This window comes from Procambarus clarkii, chromosome 26 (genome assembly GCF_040958095.1).
Source record: "Procambarus clarkii isolate CNS0578487 chromosome 26, FALCON_Pclarkii_2.0, whole genome shotgun sequence".
Lineage (NCBI taxonomy): Eukaryota > Metazoa > Arthropoda > Malacostraca > Decapoda > Cambaridae > Procambarus > Procambarus clarkii.
In genome coordinates this window covers 17746442-17772467 of record NC_091175.1, presented here as the reverse complement: position 1 = coordinate 17772467, position 26026 = coordinate 17746442, and the positions used below count along the sequence as shown (strand labels likewise).

Genomic DNA, 26026 nt, shown 5'->3' with positions numbered 1-26026 from the left:
TATTTTATGTCTATCTTAACCTTAACATAAGGTGAACAAATCCACAAGGGCCGTGACGAGGGTTCGAACCTACGTCCGAGAGCATCCCAGACGCTGAGAATCGACTGAGCTACGACATGGTCAAAAGTATAAGACCTTTGACACTATTCGTCGATAGATTGTCTGCGGAGGGAGTTGAGTCTCACTATACTGGACTCATTGGTCTTTTAATCAGATCTTCAGTTTCAACAACGTCTCAAAAATGATGTTCTAAATTATTGCTCCCGTAACTAATCTGTAGCCTAATGTAATAGCGAGTCGACGCGTTGAAATCTTAATAGTCTTTGTTTTGTGAGTTTATTTCTTGTTTGTGAGGCTTTTGTTTGTCTTGTTTATGAGGCTTTTGTTTGTCTTGTTTATGAGGCTTTTGTTTGTCTTGTTTATGAGGCTTTTGTTTGTCTTGTTTGTGAGGCTTTTCTTTGTCTAGAGAACTTGAGAAGGCTTCGTGCAAGATGTCTTGAGTTCACGTGTATTTTCAGGGCTTATCGTACACCTTTCCTTTTCGTTCAGGGAGAATCATTCTTGAACAATCAGACTGGAACAATCTACATTAAATTATGACTCTTGAACAGCCAATCTTTGACAATCACTCATACAATCTACCTTGAACAATCACCCTCGAACAATCTACTGTAAACAATCATTCAAGCACTACCTTAGGTAATACCCATCAAACAATCTGCTTTAAATAATTGTTCTTGGACAATAGCTGATATTTTGGATTAGCTCACCTGCGTCCACTGACGAAATTTTGGCGCAATGGCGCTTATTGGCGATTATTTTTGCGTTAAAATGCTATCGACGCTTAAAATAAAAGCGTTTCAATTTATCCGGACGCTGCTTGTAATAGGTTTATACAGCTTCTGATATGCTCCTTACATGCTCCTGGTTTGCTCCTTCTATGCTCCATTTCGCCTCCTCGTATGCTTATCTGCTCCTTTCAAGCCGCGTATGAATAATCAGAATTAGGCACTGATTGTGTAATTACAGAGACCTGGAACTCATTCTATGAAGATCCAACCCACAATGATTAAATGGACGAGATTATCAGACTAAATCACACACGACGTTGTTGTGTATTCAGTGAGAGTATAAAACACCAATTTAGACACAAGTTAATATATTCCCGAAGCGACCTATTAAACCAGTTGGCGCCTTCCTGGGGGTTTTCCACCGGTGGGTCGCCCGGTTGGCATACTAAGCGTCCACTCCCTCTTCGGCGCGTCGGTTACAATAAGCCAAATACACCCTAACCGAACGATATATGTATATATACACGGTTTTGAACCATCTGATCTTTGTCGAACCTCGTCTTGTGTGCGATTTGACCGCAGACCGAGAGTGTGGTGGACCGCTACACTGGAGCAATTGTGGTGATAATGACACAATCACGTGGGTATCCTAGTCATGTGTGACCTTCTTAGGTCAGTGGAAGGTGAGCCGGTTGCTGGTGTGGTAATGTCTGAGGTGATCAGGTATAGTCTTGAAAGCTAGTAGCTAGAGTAGTAACTTATCTGAGGTTTTCCGTCCCTTTTTCTTTAAGTCAGTTTGGAGGTATATGCCATGAGCAATTGGAAAACTATTTACCTTTTAATATATAAAACTGCACCAGAAAAAGGCATGACAAAAAGCACCTCGTAGGCAATGCTACTGAGATTGTCGGCAGAAACTTTTGAGAACAACAAACTATAACAATCTAACCAAAATGATGGTTTTATCGCTAGTGTTTACTAAGCAGCCAAAATTAGATACGACTAACCGTTAGCCTCCAGAACCTGCTCAACTGGTTTATTGAAGATGATCCAGGATGCTAGGCTCCCTGTTGCCGTGCTAGGCTCTGTTGTGTTTATACTAGGCTTCCTGTTGCCGTGTTAGGCTCTGTTGTGTTCATGCTAGGCTCTGTTGTGTTCACACTAGGCTCCCTGTTGCCGTGCTAGGTTCTGTTGTGTTCATGCTAGGCTCCCTGTTATCGTGTTAGGCTCTGTTGTGTTCATGCTAGGCTTCCTGTTATCGTTCTGGGACATATGTTATCAACACATCCCGCACGCGTTGTAATTCCTTGAAGAATGTGTAGAATATTCTCACCTATGTACGCTAAGATAATCAGCATGTGCTCATGCTTAAGATAATGCGCGGGTACCTAACCGAACAGTGACGTAATATCCAGGCGCTCAGCCGGATAATGCAGTGTAGTTAGGAAATTTAGATTTACGAAGGAAATTAAATAGCAACAGTGCAAATAGCTTCGAATTTGACTGGTTATGGAAAGCTTATCTTGGTACAAACAATGTAAGGAGTGGATCTGAGGAAAAGGTACTTGTCAATTCTGAATTCTGAATAGTCAGAATCCTGGATACCATACTCTAGTCACCAGGACTTTCCCGCCCGCGCCCAAAACACAATATGGGCATTTGGTGTGTTTTCACACACACACACACACACACACACACACACACACACACACACACACACACACACACACACACACACACACACACACACACATGTCATGGGGCCTCGTAGCCTGGTGGATAGCGCGCAGGACTCGTAATTCTGGGGCGCGGGTTCGATTCCCGTACGAGGCAGAAACAAATGGGCAAAGTTTCTTTCACCCTAAGTGCCCCTGTTACCTAGCAGTAAATAGGTACCTGGGAGTTAGTCAGCTGTCACGGGCTGCTTCCTGGGGTGTGTGTGTGTGGTGTAGAAAAAAAATAAAAAAAATTGTAGTTAGTAAACAGTTGATTGAGAGTTGAGAGGCGGGCCGAAAGAGCAAAGCTCAACCCCCGCAAAACACAACTAGTAAACACACACACACACACACACACACACACACACACACACACACACACACACACACACACACACACACACACACACACACACGCTATATATATATATATATATATATATATATATATATATATATATATATATATATATATATATATATATAGGGTGGTAGAAGACAATATGTAAGTGTACGTGAGTGCCCCCCCAAAAGGCTCCCCCGGATGCTACATATCGTCTTCTTCGAGGTCAAGGGTCCCTACGAACGCAACTAGAGGTAGTAGTACCCCCCCCCCCCTATATATTATCGTTGCACTGTATCACAATCTTTCAGGCCCCATGGTCTTTCAGGCCCATATCAGGCCTTTCATGGGAGTGAAAACCGGTGACCCATCCACTTGAACGTTTAGCTACCATTGAGTCATGGGAAAATATTAGAAATGGAGTAACTTTATGTGCCTTAAATACAAGATCTATAGCGTGCACTGAGATAACTCACGATGAGCTACTGGATGCTATAAAAAGTGGCAGCTCTACTGCTCCTGGGAAAGATGGAGTAACGTATGACATTCTTAATTATTTAGCCGGTATGAAACCTAGTCCCTTACTTGATTTGTTTAATATGAGTTATAGAGAGGGAAAGTTACCAAGAAAATGGAAAGAGGCTGTCATCATTCCTATCCCTAAGTCAAACGGAGGCTACAGACCTGTCTCCTTAATATCCTGCTTTTGTAAAATGATGGAAAGGATTTTGTTAAATACGCTACTCTACCTTGTAGGTGATAACATGTCCAGTAATCTCTTTGGTTTTGTCAAAGGCAAAAGTACTGCGGATTGTCTCTTAAAGTGTTTGTCTAATATGGATGACAATTGTAGAGTTTTTGTTGATCTACAAGGAGCATTTGATAAAGCCAATGGGGAAGTAATCTTATACGAATTAGCCAATCTGGGAATAACAGGGAGATTGCTACACTGGATAAGGGATTATCTACAAGGCAGAAAAGGTCAGGTGTATTATCAGGGATGCATGTCTGAGGAACGGAGGTTTCAGTTAGGTACCCCACAAGGGGGAGTATTAAGTCCCACCTTATTCAATGTATTAATGAACAGATTAGCATCAGAGATGTATCCTCCAGGGGTCACGACGATCATATATGCTGATGACATTCTTATACAAGGCACTTCCGGGAACAAAATTCAAACTGCTCTTAACATACTTGGTACAACCTGTCACAAGTTAGGCTTAGTTATAAATGCAGATAAAACCAAATATGAGTATAGGAAACGAAGAAATATAACACTTACTCTAAATGGTGTGGAACTGAGCCGTGTTCAGAAGTACAAGTATCTGGGCATGTATGTTGGATACACATGTGAGAGTAAAAATGCTGAAATAAATCATACCAGCACCTTATGTAAACCCCGTCTGCATCCTCTAAAAGCACTGGCTTTTTCTGGTAAAGGTGTTGGGGTACCTATCTTACGGATGTTATACATAAGCACTGTTCGGTCCCTGATAGACTACGCAGCACCCGTTTTGTCTTACACAGGCCAAGGCAGAATTCAAAAAATAGAGCAGATATAGAACGAGGCTATGAGGATTATTCTTGGATGTCAAAGAAATGCAATGACTGAAATAATGAGAATGGAATTAAATTTACAGAGTGTGTGTGATAGAGTCCGTGACATTAACACTTGAGTAGCTATTCGTTTCATGCGGAGAAAAGGAGGGGATAAGTTGTTTGAGAGCGTTCAGACCTGCTTGAGTGACGTACACACTTCCAGGAAACTGAGGGAGACACGCTACACGAGGGGATTAGCTCATGACCTCAGGGAATACGATGTACTTGACTGCTGTAAACCCTCTCGACAGTGTAATATGTCTGCTCCCTGGAAAGTACAGAAAATAGACGTCGAAATTGTACCCCTCAAGGTGAAAAAGATTCATCATGAACCGGGACAATTACGGTGTTTGTATGGAAGCATGATATCTCGGTTACCAAGAGGCAACAGTTTACATGTATATTGCGACGGGTCGGTGGCGGAGGGTGGCAGGGCAGGGTGTGGTGTCCTAATAAGGGAATATACGGAGTTTGGGACTGTGGACAGGATAATTGAACTCCGGCTTAGTAATTATATATCATCCACACAAGCTGAACTGCAGGCCATTCTGGCGTGTTTGGAGGAAGTACGTCATGACGACAAAAATGTTTTTGTATTTGTCGATAGCCGAGGAGCACTGGAGTCCTTAAACAGTCGAAACCCAGTCTTCATGTCTATAGTTGAGGATTGTAAGAGAAGAATAGCTGAGATACAGCTGAAAGGTCATAGTGTGAAATTCATGTGGATTCCATCTCATGTTGGAATAGTGCTCAACGAGGTGGCGGATGACTTGGCCAAACGTGCCACATCAAAACCACAAATTGACATTGAATGTGAATTCACAATGAGACAAATAAGAAGCAAAATCAGAAATATTCAGGCACAGGCAGGAGTGGAGAGGAGAGGGATAATGCATGAGAGAAGTCTAACCATGCAACACTACATGTGTGTGAGTCAAAACACCCATTTCACTTATGGTAAAAGGAGAAATGCTTGGAGTGACTCTGTGTACATGCGGCTCAGGCTTGGGTACAAATATTACTGGGAATATGGGATAGGTGTTCATGATAATGACACGAAGTGTAAACTATGTGGTATGTTAAGGTCTCACACCCTTGCCCATTATGTTCTTGATTGTCCGTTGATTAATGTATATAGAAACATTGAGATAAGGACTGTTCCTGAGCAAATAGCCTGGATGTGTCACAAAGGAAAGGTTGATGATATTCTTGAGAGATATAAGAATTTTGCACCAAGACTGTAATATTTTGTTGAATTATCCGTATAACTAGGTCATAAAAGTATTTGTGTACGTCTGATACCATACCACTTGTGAAGGAGGAAATGTACATGTTTATCTCTCAGAATGTTTGGTAACAGGTTTATTGTTTGTGATGTGTGTCTATGTATGTACTAACACGTTGTACTGAACGGGGTGAGAATAGCTTGAGCTACCTCATCCCTTTGTGTGTATTTTACCTCAATAAACTTATTTCAATTTCAATTCAATTTCAATCCACTTGAACCATTACTGATTGAACGCTGACCCTTCAAAAAGCCGTTCCCCTCGCTCTGCCGACTAGACCAAGTAGATGGACAATAGTGGTAAACGCCAAGATGAGAGGGAACACACACAGAAATCACAATAGCGTGATATATCAAATGAACAACTCCTCAAGGGATCCGTGTGAGGGGCAGTAGCACTCCCGGTTGCAATTTTTTTGACCATGTCGTGGTACAGTCGACTAAGGCGCGTCTGAGATCATCCCAGACGTAGGTTCGAACCTTCATCACGGCCCTCGGGGATTTGTTCACGAGGAAACATTATTTGTAAATAAGATTTAGGTTGTAACAAGCGGAAGCTCTTGCGGATCGTTCCAAAGTCTCAAAGCTGTTGTTGTTGTTGTTATAGATTCAGCTTCTTGGAACATAAAAGTTCCAAGTAGCACGGGCTATGGTGAGCCCGTAGTGGACTTGTGTTTTTCTTATGTATATGTAAACGTTGTAGCTGGAAAGGGCGCCTGACAGCTGGGTGGACAGCGCTTAGGATTCATAGTCCTGAGGTTCCGGGTTCGATCCCCGGTGGAGGCGGAGACAGATGGGCAAAATGTTTCTTTTATCATGATGCTCCTGTTCACCTAGCAGTAAAAAGGTACCTGGGAGTTAGACAGCTGCCACGGGCTGCTTCCTGGGGGTGTGTAACAAAAAGGAAGCCTGGTCGGGGACCGGGCCGCGGGGACGCTAAGCCCCGAAATCATCTCAAGATAACGTCAAGGGGAAGAGACTATAAGGAGAAAGCGCCAAGCCATTATGACTATATAGCACTGGGAAGGGGTCAGGATAAGGATTTGGGATGGGACGGGGGGAAGGAATGGTGTCCAACCACTTGGACGGTCGGGGATTGAATGCCGACCTGCATGCCGCGAGACCGTCGCTCTACCGTCCAGCCCAAGTGGTTGGGCAAGATTACCTCCAGATAACCTCCAGATAACCTCAAGATAACCTCAAGTATAGAAAGCCAAGTTGCATTTCTGTGATAGCAAATTATGGAAATCTATCGAGTGAAGTTGTGCATATGAATAGGATAACTTCAGTGGAATTTAATAGACTATAGCAGCATTATATAACATATGTGAGACCAGTACTAGAAAATGCAACTCCGGCATGGAACCTACATGAGACCTGAGTAGAGTATGCAGCGCCAGAACGGAACCCCACACATTCTAAAACATTACGAATCATGAGAAAGTAAAACATTATTAACCAATTTACTCCCTGAAATGTGATAAATGAGCTTTGTAGATAAAGTAAGAGAAATGAATCTCACTATTTGAGACATTCGAACTCTTAGAGAATATGATCAATTATATAAGATTAAATGATATTAAGATATTAATAAGTTGAACAAAAAAATCTTTATTCGACGAGCGAACATACGAGGAAAATTTTAAAGTCAAATAATATAGTGATGGAGAACTTTACTTTGAAAGATATGGTTTTATTATTTTTTTTGTCTTCTCTCAGTTATATTAACCTGTCCTGAAAACATATTTAAAAAGTCCAATATCTTTGGACTTTTGGATATAAATTGATATTTTTGTTGTGCCGATATAAAAGTGAATATTTCTAGGCTTATTTTCGTTTAATTTTGTGATGATAATTAAGATTAAGTTAGGTTAGATTAGATTATATTAATTGGATTAGGTTAGATTTAGATTAGGCTTCACAGCTACTGTGATCTCATAAGTATTTCTTATGTGTTCGTCCGGACTTTGTCTTTTCTTCAAATCTATATTTTGACATTATTTGTGGCTCTTGTTGAGCACTTTCCTTCAATCACTAATTGGCGCTCTGTCAATAATTTGTTCACGTTTTGGTTATTAAACTCTTAATCAGCATAGATCCTAGTAATCCAAAATTATCTGTTTCATCCTAGTAATCCAAAATTATCTGTTTCATCCTAGTAATCCAAAATTATCTGTTTTATCCTAGTAATCCAAAATTATCTATTTCATCCTAGTAATCCAAAATTATCTGTTTCAGATGCGTTCTCGGGAGCCTAGTTTCATGTGGTCACTATCCGAAGGTAAGGATAATATTTTGCACACGAATACAAATATTATTTTATGAAAAATACAAGTACAGTAAATCCGGGTACTCACTAACAGTGAACCAGGATTACCGTTACTTCCACATGGCCTAAGGCGCAACACACACGGCATTGAACCGGTTCTAGTACCTGGCCCCCAGGCCTAAATCCCAGCATATCTAGCATCTAGAACAGTGGTAAGAGTATCAGTGACTTGCAGGTGTGGGGGCAAGGTGATGACCTACCGCTCCTGCTGTAACTCTCTGTGGCCAAATTGATGATTCTTAGGCTGCCTTTAGCCTAATACAACTCTGAAAAAAAAAATGGTTAAACGCTCGAATTATACATATCCAATCAGGGGTGTATAATTATCAGTGGCACCTTTAATATCAATCAGATGTTCAAAAACGTTCAAATTAGGATAAGATAGGTTACAATAACCTCGTTGGAATTAATGACCCAACCCTCAAGCGCGAGATGAAAGTGACGGTAGCTGTATGGTGACGTATTGTGACAATTGTGACTGTCTTTAAATTCAAATTAGTTTATTGAGGTATAAATACACACAAAGTTATGAGGTAGCTCAAGCTATTCTCACCCCGTTCAGTACAACGTGTCTCTGAACTGTATGATTGACAGATCTCTCACTCTGTCCATGGAGGTTACAAGAAAATGTATATATGCTGGTTAGCACTGTAAATGTGTGGCCACGTCTGTGGAAGAAAAATAATAATAATACAAAAAAAGTACAACGTGTTCATACATAATATGTAAACACATCACAATCAATCAACATATTACGGGACATTCTGAGTGTGCATTTTTACCATATATCTCAGTTTTGACTTGATAAAGCAACAGTCTTTAGACTTTAGCAAGCAAAAGACTTTATCAAGTCTTTCGACTTGATATAGCAACAGTGCCTAACCGTTTCTGTCGTGACCGGGACATATTACCATTTTTAATTGATCTGTTTTTGCCCTTAGGGAAATTATACGTCGAAATGCGATTCAGGAGAACGGGTTGTGTAAGTGGCAGGTTAAGTATATCTGGCTTTCTAATGATAAGTATTATGAATTGAATTTGTTAAAATTTTGAAATTTTGCTATATATATATATATATATATATATATATATATATATATATATATATATATATATATATATATATATATATATATATATATATATATATATATATATATCTGTCTCGGTCGTATATAAGTATTCTAGTTATTTCTGAAACTACATATCAGTGACTTTCTTTAGATAATGTTCATCTTGAAAGCCTCATGTAGGTGGAAATTTTTCAGAATGTTCAAAATAGATCAGGGGCCAGATTCACGAAGCAGTCACGCAAGCACTTACGAACCTATACATCTTTTCTCAATCTTTGTTTACAATTATTAAACAGTTAATGAGCTCCGAAGCACCAGGAGGCTGTTTATAACAATAACAACAGTTCAATGGGAAGTTTTCATGTTTGTAAACTGTTTCATAAATGTAACCAAAGCCGTCAACGATTGAGGAAAGATGTTCACGTTCATAAGTGCTTGCGTAACTGCTTCGTGAATCTGGCCCCTGGCTTGTACGAAGCGTGTCGGAAACACTGGTTTGTAACGTCATTAATACACACCTGAAGAGAATGGGGCCACATGTGTGTGTTTGTGTTGTGGCCTCAGTGGTGATGATACTGCACTTCTCTCCTCTGTCTGGGTGTCTGGTGTTTATCAACCACTTCCTTGTATATATATATATATGTTGTTTTATAATCCTTGTTTATTCGATTTTCTTTTCAAGTTTTGGTTTATTCTCAAATCTTTTTCGGCATGTTTGGTGGAGGTTAATTTTTTTTGGTTCATTTTTGGTTTTGTTCTGTTTCTCAGATTTTTAGTTTATGTTGTGAGCTCTGACCTTCCTCTCCCCCCCCCCCCACCCAGCCCGTCTCGCCCTGACCTTCCCCCCCCACCCAGCCCGTCTCGCCCTGACCTTCCTCCCCCCACCCAGCCCGTCTCGCCCTGACCTTCCTCCCCCCACCCAGCCCGTCTCGCCCTGACCTTCCTCCCCCCACCCAGCCCGTCTCGCCCTGACCTTCCTCCCCCCACCCAGCCCGCCTCGCCCTGACCTTCCTCCCCCCACCCAGCCCGTCTCGCCCTGACCTTCCTCCCCCCCCACCCAGCCCGTCTCGCCCTGACCTTCCTCCCCCCCACCCAGCCCGTCTCGCCCTGACCTTCCTCCCCCCACCCAGCCCGTCTCGCCCTGACCTTCCTCCCCCCCACCCAGCCCGTCTCGCCCTGACCTTCCTCCCCCCACCCAGCCCGTCTCGCCCTGACCTTCCTCCCCCCACCCAGCCCGTCTCGCCCTGACCTTCCTCCCCCACCCAGCCCGTCTCGCCCTGACCTTCCTCCCCCACCCAGCCCGTCTCGCCCTGACCTTCCTCCCCCCACCCAGCCCGTCTCGCCCTGACCTTCCTCCCCCCACCCAGCCCGTCTCGCCCTGACCTTCCTCCCCCCACCCAGCCCGTCTCGCCCTGACCTTCCTCCCCCCACCCAGCCCGTCTCGCCCTGACCTTCCTCCCCCCACCCAGCCCGTCTCGCCCTGACCTTCCTCCCCCCACCCAGCCCGTCTCACCCTGACCTTCCCCCCCCCCAGCCCGTCTCGCCCTGACCTTCCCCCCCCCCACCCAGCCCGTCTCGCCCTGACCTTCCCCCCCCCACCCAGCCCGTCTCGCCCTGACATTCCTCTCCCCCCCACCCAGCCCGTCTCGCCCTGACCTTCCCCACCCCACCCAGCCCGTCTCGCCCTGACCTTCCCCCCCCCCACCCAGCCCGTCTCGCCCTGACCTTCCTCCCCCCACCCAGCCCGTCTCACCCTGACCTTCCCCCCCCACCCAGCCCGTCTCGCCCTGACCTTCCCCCCCCCACCCAGCCCGTCTCGCCCTGACCTTCCTCCCCCACCCAGGCCTTCTCGCCCTGACCTTCCTCCCCCTTACCCAGCCCGTCTCCCCCTGACCTTCCCCCCCCCCACCCAGCCCGTCTCCCCCTGACCTTCCTCCCCCCACCCATCCCGTCTCCCCCTGACCTTCCTCACCCCCCACCCAGCCCGTCTCGACCTGACCTTCCCCCCCACCCAGCCCTGACCTTTCCCCCCCCCACCCAGCCCTGACCTTCCCCCCCCCCACCCAGCACGTCTCGCCCTGATCTTCCTCCCCCCCACCCAGCCCGTCTCGCCCTGACCTTCCCCCCCCACCCAGCCCGTCTCGCCCTGACCTTCCTCCCCCACCCATCCCGTCTCCCCCTGACCTTCCTCCCCCCACCCATCCCGTCTCCCCCTGACCTTCCTCCCCCCCCCACCCAGCCCGTCTCGCCCTGACCTTCCCCCCCACCCAGCCCGTCTCGCCCTGACCTTCCTCCCCCACCCATCCCGTCTCCCCCTGACCTTCCTCACCCCCCACCCATCCCGTCTCCCCCTGACCTTCCTCCCCCCACCCATCCCGTCTCCCCCTGACCTTCCTCTCCCCCCACCCAGCCCGTCTCGCCCTGACCTTCCCCCCCCCCCCACCCAGCCCGTCTCGCCCTGACCTTCCCCCCCCACCCAGCCCGTCTCGCCCTGACCTTCCTCCCCCCACCCATCCCGTCTCCCCCTGACCTTCCTCTCCCCCCACCCAGCCCGTCTCGCCCTGACCTTCCCCCCCCCACCCAGCCCGTCTCGCCCTGACCTTCCCCCTCCCCACCCAGCCCGTCTCCCCCTGACCTTCCTCCCCCCACCCAGCCCTGACCTTCCCCCCCACCCCCACCCAGCCCGTCTCGCCCTGACCTTCCCCCCCCCCACCCAGCCCGTCTCGCCCTGACCTCCCCCCCCCACCCAGCCCGTCTCGCCCTGACCTTCCTCTCCCCCCACCCAGCCCTAACCTTCCCTCCCACCCCCACCCAGCCCGTCTCGCCCTGACCTTCCTCCCCCCCACCCAGCCCGTCTCGCCCTGACCTTCCCCCCCCACCCAGCCCGTCTCGCCCTGACCTTCCCCCCCACCCCCACGCAGCCCGTCTCGCCCTGACCTTCCTCCCCCCCACCCAGCCCGTCTCGCCCTGACCTTCCCCCCCCCACCCAGCCCGTCTCGCCCTGACCTTCCTCTCCCCCCACCCAGCCCGTCTCGCCCTGACCTTCCTCCCCCCCACCCAGCCCGTCTCGTCCTGACCTTCCTCCCCCCCACCCAGCCCGTCTCGCCCTGACCTTCCTCCCCCCCACCCAGCCCGTCTCGCCCTGACCTTCCCCCCCCCCCCCACCCAGCCCGTCTCGGCCTGACCTCCCCCCCCCCCCACCCAGCCCGTCTCGCCCTGACCTTCCCCCCCCCACCCAGCCCGTCTCACCCTGACCTTCCTCCCCCCCACCCAGCCCTGACCTTCCTTCCCCCCCACCCAGCCCGTCTCGCCCTGACCTTCCTCCCCCCACCACCCAGCCCTGACCTTCCCCTCCCCCACCCACCCAGCCCGTCTCGCCCTGACCTTCCTCCCCCCCCACCCTTGGGGCACTCACTCTTCCACTCCCCCCTCTGGCCACTCCCCCACCCCCCATCCCTCGCCCCACCACCCCCACCCCGGCCTGGGGGGACTGAGCCAGGGAACATTCCTGCGCTGGTTGGCGGGGTCAGCCTGGCTCCATGCTGACGCCTCTTTGTCAGACGCTGTCTCCTCTTCCTCCTCACTCTTCCTCCTATTCCGCCTGAGCATCTCCTGCTTTCCACTCTTCTGCTGCGCCTCCTGCTGCTTCTGCTGCGCCTCCTGCTGCTTCTGTTCTCCTACACTGCTTCCCTCCCCACAACTTTCTGATGGGTCGTGTTGTGTCTATATAGAAAACGTCAATATAGCAGCGTTTTAATTCCTTCCTAATCTCGTTTATTAATGGCTTTGTTGATCGCGTTCGAATGAGACAGATTAGAGAGGACATGTGGCTCACATTCAAACCCGCACGGGTTCGATTCCCGGGAAACGGTTAGATATGTTTCCTCGGATTTTTTCACATAAATCCTTATTAGCCAAATGCTCGTTAATCCTCAGCGATTAACGAGCGACCATCAAAATGATGTTCGAACATGCTATAATTTTCTCCTGTGTTCGAATCACATCTCTCTAAATACTTATATATATATATATATATATATATATATATATATATATATATATATATATATATATATATATATATATATATATATATATATATATACATATATATATATATATATATATATATATATATATATATATATATATATATATATATGTCGTACCTAATAGCCAGAACGCACTTCTCAGCCTACTATGCGAGGCCCGATTTGCCTAATAAGCCAAGTTTTCCTGAAATAATATATTTTTTCTAATTTTTTTCTTATGAAATGATAAAGCTACCCATTTCATTATGCATGAGGTCAATTTTTTTTTATTGTAGTTAAAATTAACGTAGATATATGACCGAACCTAACCAACCCTACCTAACCTAACCTAACCTATCTTTATAGGTTAGGTTAGGTTAGGTAGCCGAAAAAGTTAGGTTAGGTTAGGTTAGGTAGGTTAGGTAGTCGAAAACACATTAATTCATGAAAACTTGGCTTATTAGGCAAATCGGGCCTTGCATAGTAGGCTGAGAAGTGCGTTCTGGCTATTAGGTACGACATATATATATATATATATATATATATATATGTCGTACCTAGTAGCCAGAACGCACTTCTCAGCCTACTATGCAAGGCCCGATTTGCCTAATAAGCCAAGTTTTACTGAATTAATATATTTTCTCTAATTTTATTCTTATGAAATGATAAAGCTACCCATTTCATTATGTATGAGGTTAATTATTTTTTATTGGAGTTAAAATTAACGTAGATATATGACCGAACCTAACCAACCCTACCTAACCTAACCTAACCTATCTCTATAGGTTAGGTTAGGTTAGGTAGCAGAAAAAGTTAGGTTATGTTAGGTTAGGTAGGTTAGGTAGTCGTAAAACAATTACTTCATGAAAACTTGGCTTATTAGGCAAATCGGGCCTTGCATAGTAGGCTCAGAAGTGCGTTCTGGCTACTAGGTACGACATATATATATATATATATATATATATATATATATATATATATATATATGTCGTACCTAGTAGCCAGAACGCACTTCTCAGCCTACTATGCAAGGCCTGATTTGCCTAATAAGCCAAGTTTTCCTGAATTAATATATTTTCTCTATTTTTTTTCTTATGAAATGATAAAGCTACCCATTTCATTATGTATGAGGTCAATTTTTTTTTATTGAAGTTAAAATTAACGTAGATATATGACCGAACCTAACCAACCCTACCTAACCTAACCTAACCTATCTCTATAGGTTAGGTTCGGTTAGGTAGCCAAAAAAGTTAGGTTAGGTTAGGTTAGGTAGGTTAGGTAGTCGAAAAACAATTATTTCATGAAAACTTGGCATATTAGGCAAATCGGGCCATGCATAGTAGGCTGAGAAGTGCGTTCTGGCTACTAGGTACGACATATATATATATATATATATATATATATATATATATATGTCGTACCTAATAGCCAGAACGCACTTCTCAGCCTACTATTCAAGGCCCGATTTGCCTAATAAGCCAAGTTTTCATGAATTAATGTTTTTTCGTCTACCTAACCTACCTAACCTAACCTAACCTAGCTTTTTTTGGCTACCTAACCTAACCTTACCTATAAATATAGGTTAGGTTAGGTTAGGTAGGGTTGGTTAGGTTCGGTCATATATCTACGTTAATTTTAACTCCAATAAAAAAAAATTGACCTCATACATAGAGAAAAGGGTTGCTTTATCATTTCATAAGAAAAAAATTATAGTAAATATATTAATTCAGGAAAACTTGGCTTATTAGGCAAATCGGGCCTTGAATAGTAGGCTGAGAAGTGAGTTCTGGCTACTAGGTACGACATATATATATATATATATATATATATATATATATATATATATATATATATATATATATATGTCGTACCTAATAGCCAGAACGCACTTTTTGGCCTACTATGCAAGGCCCGATTTGCCTAATAAGCCAAGTTTTTCTGAATTAATATATTTTCTCTAATTTTTTTCTTATGAAATGATAAAGATACCCATTTCATTAGGTATGAGGTCAATTTTTTTTTATTGGAGTTAAAATTAACGTAGATATATGACCGAACCTAACCAACCCTTCCTAACCTAACCTAACCTATCTTTATAGGTTAGGTTAGGTTAGGTAGCCGAAAAAGTTAGGTTAGGTTAGGTTAGGTAGGTTAGGTAATCGAAAAACAATTAATTCATGAAAACTTGGCTTATTAGGCAATTTGGGCCTTGCATAGTAGGCTGAGAAGTGTGTTCTGGCTACTAGGTACGACATATATATATATATATATATATATATATATATATATATATATATATATATATATATATATATATATATATATATATATATATATATATATGTCGTACCTAATAGCCAGAACTCACTTCTCAGCCTACTATGCAAGGCCCGATTTGCCTAATAAGCCAAGTTTTCATGAATTAATTGTTTTTCGACTACCTAACCTACCTAACCTAACCTAACCTAACTTTTTCGGCTACCTAACCAAACCTAACCTATAAAGATTGGTTAGGTTAGGTTAGGTAGGGTTGGTTAGGTTCGGTCATATATCTACGTTAATTTTAACTCCAATAAAAAAAAATTGACCTCATACATAATGAAATGGGTAGCTTTATCATTTCATAAGGAAAAAATTAGAAAAAATATATTAATTCAGGAAAATTTGGCTTATTAGGCAAATCGAGCCATGCATAGTAGGCCAAAAAGTGAGTTCTGGCTACTAGGTACGACATATATATATATATATATATATATATATATATATATATATATATATATATATACGTCCATTGGATTAGTCCTGGAGTTAGTCAACTATTGTGGTTGGCATCTTCAAATAAGTATAACAGGCTTCCTGTCCCCGACAAGGGGGGGGGTGAATCCATACCCTTAGGGCTTATGGTTTTGTGTTGATCTTAAGGCTTATATTATCCTCTGCATGATGATTTAAGGCCACAATAGTTTAAGCGACCAACAAATCCGTTATCGTGAGATGATTTCGGGGCTTAGCATCCCCGGGGCCCGGTCCTCGACCAGTGTGTATACTTTTACTACTGTATAGAATTCAGGACTGAAGAAAACTCAATTGATATACACTAAGAGGCAGAGTATATATATATATATATATATATATATATATATATATATATATATATATATATATATATATATATATATATATATATATATATATATAGTATCTCTGTGTATCCTGGCATTGACCTCTCCCCAGTAACCATTATAGATTATCCATACCCGTTATCCATTTTCTGTATACTTACCCATTATCCATATCCATTATCCTTATCCATTTTCCATATACATTATCCTTATCCGTTATCCTTATAAATTATCGATTTTCTATATCCATTATCACTATCCATTTTCCTGAACTGTTATTGAGATTCGTTATCCTTATCCATTAGGCATTTTCGATATCTGTTATCCTTATCCAGTAGTGTTATTAACCTCATCTGGTCTGATGCGTTATCCGCCCTTCTGTCTGTAAGGATATTTGGGACGAGGCGCGGGATAGTTGAGCGGATCTGATGGGATAGAAAGATGGGGGTTGGATAAGGTTATCCTGGTCATTACCGCCAGCGGGAGTGTCAATACTGGATTGCATCCTGACTGTGCAGACGTGAACTCATTGAACCCAGCGAGCCTTTGTTCACTGTCTGGCGGTGAACACACTGATCTTGTTCTGCTTGCAGGGTTGAACAATAGCTCCTGGCACCCCCCCCCACTCCCCCCCCCCCTTGCATTTGCCCCATCACCCCCCCCCCTCTCTCTCTCTCATCCTATTAGATCCATTAACTCCGTTCCTGCGTGTTTTTTGGATGTATATATATTTAAAGATTTGTATTTGAGGAAGCTTTAAAAACTTTTCTAGTTTTGACTCAAAGTCTTTTTTATTTGTAAGTCTGACGAAGTTCTGTCTGGTCTTTGTGGCTCATTTGAGGTCTCTAGTTCCCACCTGTGCCCCCTAGTTCTGCTGTTATTAGCTTTGAGCGTTGTTACTATGTTTACTCTATCAATTCCCCCTTGGTATCGTGTATGTCGCTGTCATGTCCTCCCAGCCCTGTTCCTCCGGTGTGGTGAGGTCATGTTCCCTCTGTTTATCGTCGTAAGTTCGATGTCTGCAGCTGGTCACTGTGAGTTTCAGGGTCCTGTTGAGCCATAGAGCCTTATCTCCTCCGATTTGAACCGTCATATATATATATATATATATATGGGAATTGAGCCGAGATTGTAAACTTAACTCTGAGGTTATGGTTGAGTTTGGTATCAGTATTCACCCTGGTCAGTATGTCGTGCTGCTGCTCCTGGGATTCACGAAGCAGTTACGCCAGTACTTACGAACCTGGGGCCAGATTCACGAAGCAGTTACGCAAGTACTTACGAACCTGGGGCCAGATTCACGAAGCAGTTACGCAAGTACTTATCAACAAGTTAGAAGGTAGTTAGCAACAAGTTAGAAGCACGTTAGCAACAAATCATTATTAACTTTTTATGCTGGCTTAATATTTCTGGCTTTTCAGGTTGGCTTAATATGTGTTTCATGTGGTGTTTAAACCTCAGGCCCGATACTGGCTTAGATTTGTAATGCCGCCCACGGCACGGGTATGGGGTGCATAATAATTAAATGACAGATTTAATAAGATCTAAGATTTAACGCAAGGTCTACGACGCCTGAGTGAGCTCAGACGTTTGTAAATCTTATGTGTAAATCTGGGAGGGGGGGGGGTAACAAAACGGAGGCCTGGGCGAGGGACCGGGCCGCAGGGACGCTAAGCCCCGAAATCATCTCAAGATAACCTCAAGATAACCTCAAGATAACATCGTGCGAGGATAACCTGCGGATGGATGGGACAGGGAACAGTGGTAGGGAAATTGACATAGTTTTTGGTCCGTGTTTTTAGGAGTTGTAAAGTCTGGTGTTTTATTTATTTATTTATTTATTTATTTATTTATTTATTTATTTATTTATTTTTATTTATTTATTTATTTATTTATTTATTTATTTTTTATTTATTTATTTATTTATTTATTTATTTATTTATTTATTTATTTATTTATTTATTTATTTATTTTATTTATTTATTTATTTATTTATTTATTTATTTATTTATTTATTTTTTATTTATTTATTTATTTATTTATTTATTTATTTATTTATGATATTTTGATTTTAAGGAATTTTGACATTACCTGGGTTGAATATTATGTGTTATCGCGCAGCTGTGTTATGTGAGGTGGACACATATGTGTTATGTGAGGTGAACACATATGTGTTATGTGAGGTGAACACATATGTGTTATGTGAGGTGGACACATATGTGTTATGTGAGGTGGACACATATGTGTTATGTGAGGTGGACACATATGTGTTATGTGAGGTGGACACATATGTGTTATGTGAGGTGGACACATATGTGTTATGTGAGGTGGACACATATGTGTTATGTGAGGTGGACACATATGTGTTATGTGAGGTGGACACATATGTGTTATGTGAGGTGGACACATATGTGTTATGTGAGGTGGACACATATGTGTTATGTGAGGTGGACACATATGTGTTATGTGAGGTGGACACATATGTGTTATGTGAGGTGAACACATATGTGTTATGTGAGGTGGACACATATGTGTTATGTGAGGTGGACACATATGTTTTTATGTGAGGTGAACACATATGTGTTATGTGAGGTGAACACATATGTGAGGTGGACACATATGTGTTATGTGAGGTGGACACATATGTGTTATGTGAGGTGGACACATATGTGTTATGTGAGGTGAACACATATGTGTTATGTGAGGTGAACACATATGTGTTATGTGAGGTGAACACATATGTGTTATGTGAGGTGGACACATATGTGTTATGTGAGGTGAACACATATGTGTTATGTGAGGTGAACACATATGTGTTATGTGAGGTGGACACATATGTGTTATGTGAGGTGAACACATATGTGTTATGTGAGGTGAACACATATGTGTTATGTGAGGTGAACACATATGTGTTATGTGAGGTGAACACATATGTGTTATGTGAGATGAACACATGTGTTATGTGAGGTGGACACATATGTGTTATGTGAGGTGAACACATATGTGTTATGTGAGGTGAACACATATGTGTTATGTGAGGTGAACACATATGTGTTATGTGAGGTGAACACATATGTGTTATGTGAGGTGAACACATGTGTTATGTGAGGTGAACACATATGTGTTATGTGAGGTGAACACATATGTGTTATGTGAGGTGGACACATGTGTTATGTGAGGTGAACACATATGTGTTATGTGAGGTGGACACATATGTGTTATGTGAGGTGAACACATATGTGTTATGTGAGATGAACACATGTGTTATGTGAGGTGGACACATGTGTTATGTGAGGTGAACACATGTGTGTTATGTGAGGTGAACACATATGTGTTATGTGAGGTGGACACATATGTGTTATGTGAGGTGAACACATATGTGTTATGTGAGGTGGACACATATGTGTTATGTGAGGTGAACACATATGTGTTATGTGAGGTGGACACATATGTGTTATGTGAGGTGGACACATATGTGTTATGTGAGGTGAACACATATGTGTTATGTGAGATGAACACATGTGTTATGTGAGGTGAACACATATGTGTTATGTGAGGTGGACACATATGTGTTATGTGAGGTGAACACATATGTGTTATGTGAGGTGGACACATATGTGTCATGTGAGGTGGACACATGTGTCATGTGAGGTGAACACATATGTGTTATGTGAGGTGGACACATATGTGTTATGTGAGGTGGACACATATGTGTTATGTGAGGTGGACACATATGTGTTATGTGAGGTGAACACATATGTGTTATGTGAGGTGAACACATATGTGTGTGATACCCGATTCGAAAATTTAGGTTTCCTAAATTTTTTTTAATAAACTCATTGTCAGGTACAGAAATCCTATTTACCGAGGTTCCAAATTGGCCAATTACTTGCCAGGAAACAATCTACGACAATCTCCTAACCTAACCCCCCCCCCATGATACCTATTTACTACCGGGTGAACAGAGTAACCAGGTGAAAACTAGCGTGTCAAACCGTTTGTCTGACCCCTGGAACCCGGATCGCACGAGTGTGAGCCGAGGCCGAAGACCACTGCGCTACGCTCAGCCAGCAGTTATCTGACAGTGTTCAGCCTCCTCCTCCTCAGCTGTCACAACGGATAAAATAAAGTGTACTAAAATGTGCTAAACCCAAGACACCCACTTACCCCAAGCGACCTCTGTATAGAAAACGGGATGTTTGTGAGGAATTACATTGTATAGTACCTCGTATTTTGCCCGTTGGGGGTTATGGGGCCAAGATGCCTTGGGGAATTTGTAAGGACTTGGGGTGTAGGGGGGATGTTCGGGGCCCAGGAGCTAGGGTGTAGGTGGCGGGAGACGCACCTTCCTGGAGACTGTTGTCGGCCATCATGGTAATGGGGCTCGGGGAGAAGTATTATCATGGCGTCCATCGCTGTCAACGTGCAGACATTCCTCGTTGATGTGGTTACCTGTTGCAGGTGTGTGTGTACTCACCTAGTTGTGCTTGCGGGGGTTGAGCTCTGGCTCTTTGGTCCCGCCTCTCAACTGTCAATCAACAGGTGTACAGGTTCCTGAGCCTATTGGGCTCTATCATATCTACACTTGAAACTGTGTATGGAGTCAGCCTCCACCACATCACTTCCTAATGCATTCCATTTGTCAACCACTCTGACACTAAAAAAGTTCTTAAGTGTGTGTGTGTGTGTGTGTGTGTGTGTGTGTGTGTGTGTGTGTGTGTGTGTGTGTGTGTGTGTGTGTGTGTGTGTGTGTGTGTGTGTGCGTTCACTTACATGTACCTGAAGGCTCTCAATATACTAGCTCTTGGACCCCTGCCTTTCCAATACCCACATACTGGTGGGGGGGGGGCGATTACCCTAAGAATAATTTCAAGTTTGCCATTGTTCCTTAAGGTGTGAGTAGGCTACACGCTCGGGGTACAATCCTCAAATGGGCCCCTCCTTTGCCCAGAACATGTACTGATGCTCCAATATCGAGCCTCTATGGTTCAAGGCGAGTTCTGTCTTCTGCAGCATGCAAGAATTGCCAAGATTTGCCCAGAATGGCCAAGATCCCGGTTTCCTATTTTACTGCAAGGTGCACAGGGGCATTTGGTGAACGTGCCCAACCGTCTCTGACCCCCGCCAGGCACTGAGGCCGGGAAATTTGAGCGCTGTTATATATATGCAGATAGTTTTTTTTTTTTTTTTTTTTTGCTAATTCTTGTTTGTTGGATAATTTGTTATTTTTCTTCTTGGGCAGTTTGTCGACTTTTTTCTTATGTGGGGGGGGGGGTTAGTTCTATGTTGTTGAGTTGTTTGTTGTCGTTTTTGACGCATTTGTTGTCGTTTTTGACGTAATTGTTGTTGTTTTTGACGCATTTGTTGTCTTTTGACGCATTTGTTGTCGTTTTTGACGAAATTGTTATTGTTTTTAACGCATTTGTTGTCGTTTTTGACGTAATTGTTGTTGTTTTTGACGCATTTGTTGTCTTTTGACGCATTTGTTGTCGTTTTTGAGGAAATTGTTGTTGTTTTTAACGCATTTGGTGTCATTTTTGACGCATTTGTTGTCGTTTTTGGCGTATTTGTTGTCGTTTTTTTACGCATTTGTTGTCGTTTTTGACGTAATTGTTGTTGTTTTTAACGCATTTGGTGTCATTTTTGACGCATTTGTTGTCGTTTTTGGCGTATTTGTTGTCGTTTTTTTACGCATTTGTTGTCGTTTTGACGAAATTGTTGGCGTTTTGACGCATTTGTTGTCTTTTTGACGCATTTGTTGTCTTTTTTGACGCATTTGCTGTCGTTTTTGACGCATTTGTTGTCTTTTTGACGCATTTGTTGTCTTTTTGACGCATTTGTTGTCTTTTTTGACGCATTTGTTGTCGTTTTTGACGCATTTGTTGTCTTTTTGACGCATTTGTTGTCTTTTTTGACGCATTTGTTGTAGTTTTTGACGCATTTGTTGTCGTTTTTGACGCATTTGTTGTCGTTTTTGACGCATTTGTTGTCGTTTTTGACGCATTTGTTGTCGTTTTGACGCATTTGTTGTCGTTTTGACGCATTTGTTGTCGTTTTTGACGAATTTTTTGTCTTTTTGACGCATTTGTTGTCTTTTTTGACGCATTTGTTGTCGTTTTTGACGCATTTGTTGTCGTTTTTGACGCATTTGTTGTAGTTTTTGACGCATTTGTTGTCGGTTTTGACGCATTTGTTGTCGTTTTTGACGCATTTGTTGTCGTTTTTGACGCATTTGTTGTCGTTTTGACGCATTTGTTGTCGTTTTGACGCATTTGTTGTCGTTTTTACGCATTTGTTGTCGTTTTTTACGCATTTGTTGTCGTTTTGACGCATTTGTTGTCGTTTTTGGCGCATTTGTTGTCGTTTTTGACGCATTTGTTGTCTTTTTGACGCATTTGTTGTCGTTTTGACGCATTTGGTGTCGTTTTTTACGCATTTGTTGTCGTTTTGACACATTTGTTGTCGTTTTTGACGCATTTGTTGTCGTTTTGACGCATTTGTTGTCGTTTTTGACGCATATGTTGTCGTTTTTGACGCATTTGTTGTCGTTTTTGACGCATTTGTTGTCGTTTTTACTCATTTTTTGTCGTATTTTATTCACTTGTTGTCGTTTTTGACGCATGCTCGTCAATATTGTTTACATGTCAGTATGATCACCACTCTGCACTCAGGAGGTGTTGCACATGTGGGGGAGGAAGAGCACTCTAGCCTCCCTTACACACATGCAGAGAAGCACTGTCGCCCCTCTCCACACACACACACACACACACACACACACACACACACACACACACACACACACACACACACACACACACACACACACAGGAGGTGGTGCAGATACGTGGCGAGCTAAACTCTTGGAAGTGGCAACAAGGAATTTTCTGAGCCAGCATGTCAAGGAACCCACAAGAATGAGAGGCAATGATGAACCAGCTAGACTCGACTTAATATTCACCCTAAATGAGTCAGAAATAAGGGAAGTCAAAGTTGAAGCCCCCATAGGAATGAGTGACCACAGTGTACTGACCTTTGAGTACTTGGTGGAGGTAGGGATAACCTATCCAAGGATGGGAGTGGAGGGGAAAAGACTGAATTACCGAAGAGGAAAATATGACGAGATGAGGAACTTCCTAATGGGAATACCATGGGAAACAGAACTTAGAGACAAGAATGTGCAGGTCATGATGGATATTGTCACCCAAAAGTGCCAGGAAGCTGCAGACAGGTTTATCCCCGTCCAAAAGGAGAAAAACGAAAAACAACAGAAAAACCCATGGTTCAACCAGGAATGTAAGGTAGCGAAACAACTGAGTAAAAGAACATGGAGAAACTACAGAAATAACAGAACACCAGAGAGCAGGGAGAGGTACCAGAGGGCCAGAAATGAGTACATCAGAGTGAGGAGGGAAGCAGAGAGACAGTTTGAAAATGACATCGCGAGTAAAGCCAAGATCCAACCAAAGCTGCTCCACAGCCATATCAGGAGGAAAACAGCAGTGAAGGAACAAGTGATGAAGCTGCGGAAAGGGGAGAACAGATACACAGAGAATGACAAGGAGGTGTGTGAAGAACTCAACAAGAGATTCCAGGAGGTCTTCACAATAGAACAAGGAGAAGCCCCTGCACTAAATGAGGAGGCGGCAACCTTGGAAACCTTGGAGGAATTTGACCTCACCAGTGATGAGGTCAAAAGGTGTCTGCTGGAGCTAGATGTGACGAAGGCTGTTGGGCCTGATAGAATCTCACCATGGATACTAAAGGAAGGTGCAGAAGCACTAAGTGTGCCACTCTCTATGGTGTATAACAGGTCACTGGAAACAGGAGACTTACCAGAAAGTTGGAAGACAGCTAACGTGGTCCCAATATACAAAAAGGGTGACAGGCAAGAGGCACTGAATTACAGGCCAGTTTCCTTAACTTGTATACCATGCAAGGTGCTGGAGAAGATCGTGAGGAAAAGGCTCGTAGAGCATCTGGAGGGAAATAACTTTGTAACGCACCACCAACATGGGCTCAGAGATGGTAAATCGTGCCTCACAGGGTTAATAGAATTTTATGACCAGGCAACGAAAATTAGGCAGGAAAGAGAAGGGTGGGCCGACTGCATTTTCCTGGATTGCCAAAAAGCCTTCGACACAGTACCCCATAAAAGGCTGTTAAAAAAGTTGGAGCAACAGGCAGGAGTAAAAGGGAAGGTGCTCCAGTGGATAAGGGAGTACTTAAGCAACAGGAAACAGCGAGTAACGGTGAGGGGGAAGACATCAGAGTGGCGAGATGTCACCAGCGGAGTCCCACAGGGCTCAGTACTTGGACCCATCCTGTTTCTAATATATGTGAACGATCTTCCAGAGGGTATAGACTCATTCCTCTCGATGTTTGCTGATGATGCAAAAATTATGAGAAGAATCAAGACGGATGAAGATAGACAGAGACTACAGGATGACCTGGATAAACTGGAGGAATGGTCTAGAAAATGGCTGCTGAAGTTCAACTCTGGAAAGTGTAAGGTGATGAAATTAGGCGAAGGGAGCAGGAGGCTGAACACAAGGTATCATCTGGGAGGGGAAATCCTGCAAGAATCAAATAGAGAGAAGGATCTGGGGGTTGATATCACACCGAACCTGTCCCCAGAGGCCCACATCAAAAGAATATCATCAGCGGCATATGCTAGACTGGCCAACATAAGAACTGCCTTCAGAAACTTGTGTAAGGAATCTTTCAGAACCCTGTATACCACTTATGTAAGACCAATCCTGGAGTATGCAGCTCCAGCCTGGAGTCCATACCTAGTTAAACACAAGACAAAGTTAGAGAAGATTCAGCGGTATGCCACCAGGCTCGTCCCGGAACTGAGAGGATTGAGCTACGAGGAAAGGCTAAAGGAGCTGAACCTCACATCCCTGGAAAACAGAAGATTAAGGGGAGACATGATAACCACCTACAAAATTCTCAGGGGAATTGACAGGGTGGACAAAGACAAACTCTTCAGCACGGGTGGGACACGAACAAGGGGACACAGGTGGAAACTTAGTACCCAGATGAGCCACAGAGACGTTAGAAAGAATTTTTTCAGTGTCAGAGTAGTTAATAAATGGAATGCACTAGGAAGTGATGTGGTGGAGGCTGACTCCATACACAGTTTCAAATGTAGGTATGATAGAGCCCAGTAGGCTCAGGAATCTGTACACCAGTTGATTGACAGTTGAGAGGCGGGACCAAAGATCCAAAGCTCAACCCCCGCAAGCACAATTAGGTGAGTACAATTAGGTGAGTACACACACACACACACACACACACACACACATACATGTGGCTGTGACAGAAGCGTCTAGACAGTACCCAGGTGTGTGGGAGGGCTGACGCGCCCCCTCCCCCACACCCCCACCAAGGTCGCCATCGCTGGCCATACCCTCCCTCAAGCTCCTTGCGCCAGGTAGCACAGGGCTGGGTGACAGGTGTGTGTGGGCTGGGTGACAGGTGTGGGGGCTGGCTGACAGGTGTGGGGGGGGCTGGGTGACAGGTGTATGGGGGCTGGGTGACTGGTGTATTGGGGCTGGGTGACAGGTGTATGGGGGGCTGGGTGACAGGTGTGTGGGGGCTGGGTGACAGGTGTGTGGGATGGGTGTCTTGGTGTTCAAACAAGTTGTTGTGACTTAGAGTCAGCTGCGTTGTGGTTAAGGTAATCGTTCACCGCCAATCTCAACTAACGGTCCCGATAGACAGTGAATCACGGTC

General features: G+C 43.8%; 3 protein-coding genes across 3 annotated transcripts in view; 1 reads left to right on the top strand and 2 right to left on the bottom strand.

Annotated features, from left to right (window-relative positions):
• The window catches only part of LOC138368809 (uncharacterized), a 54479-nt gene extending 33821 nt beyond the window's left edge, over positions 1–20658 (bottom strand). The window contains exon 1 of the mRNA XM_069331507.1: positions 20634–20658. Coding sequence (XP_069187608.1) covers positions 20634–20658 — 25 coding nt within the window. The remainder of the gene's footprint in view (positions 1–20633) is intronic.
• Positions 1–26026, top strand: part of LOC123756831 (DNA oxidative demethylase ALKBH2) — a 166473-nt gene that overhangs the window by 93445 nt on the left and 47002 nt on the right. The window contains exon 2 of the mRNA XM_069331933.1: positions 7972–8014. The gene's annotated coding sequence lies outside the window, so the exon portion shown is untranslated. The remainder of the gene's footprint in view (positions 1–7971; positions 8015–26026) is intronic.
• LOC138368807 (golgin subfamily A member 6-like protein 7) lies at positions 21870–22910 on the bottom strand. Its single transcript, XM_069331506.1, has one exon. The coding sequence runs from the start codon at positions 22908–22910 to the stop codon at positions 21870–21872; it is 1041 nt and encodes a 346-aa protein (XP_069187607.1).

Bases quoted from the DNA above. Each gene is read 5' to 3' on its own strand.
- LOC138368807 (XM_069331506.1), bottom strand. From the start codon at position 22,910: ATGCGTCAAAAACGACAACAAGTGAATAAAATACGACAAAAAATGAGT.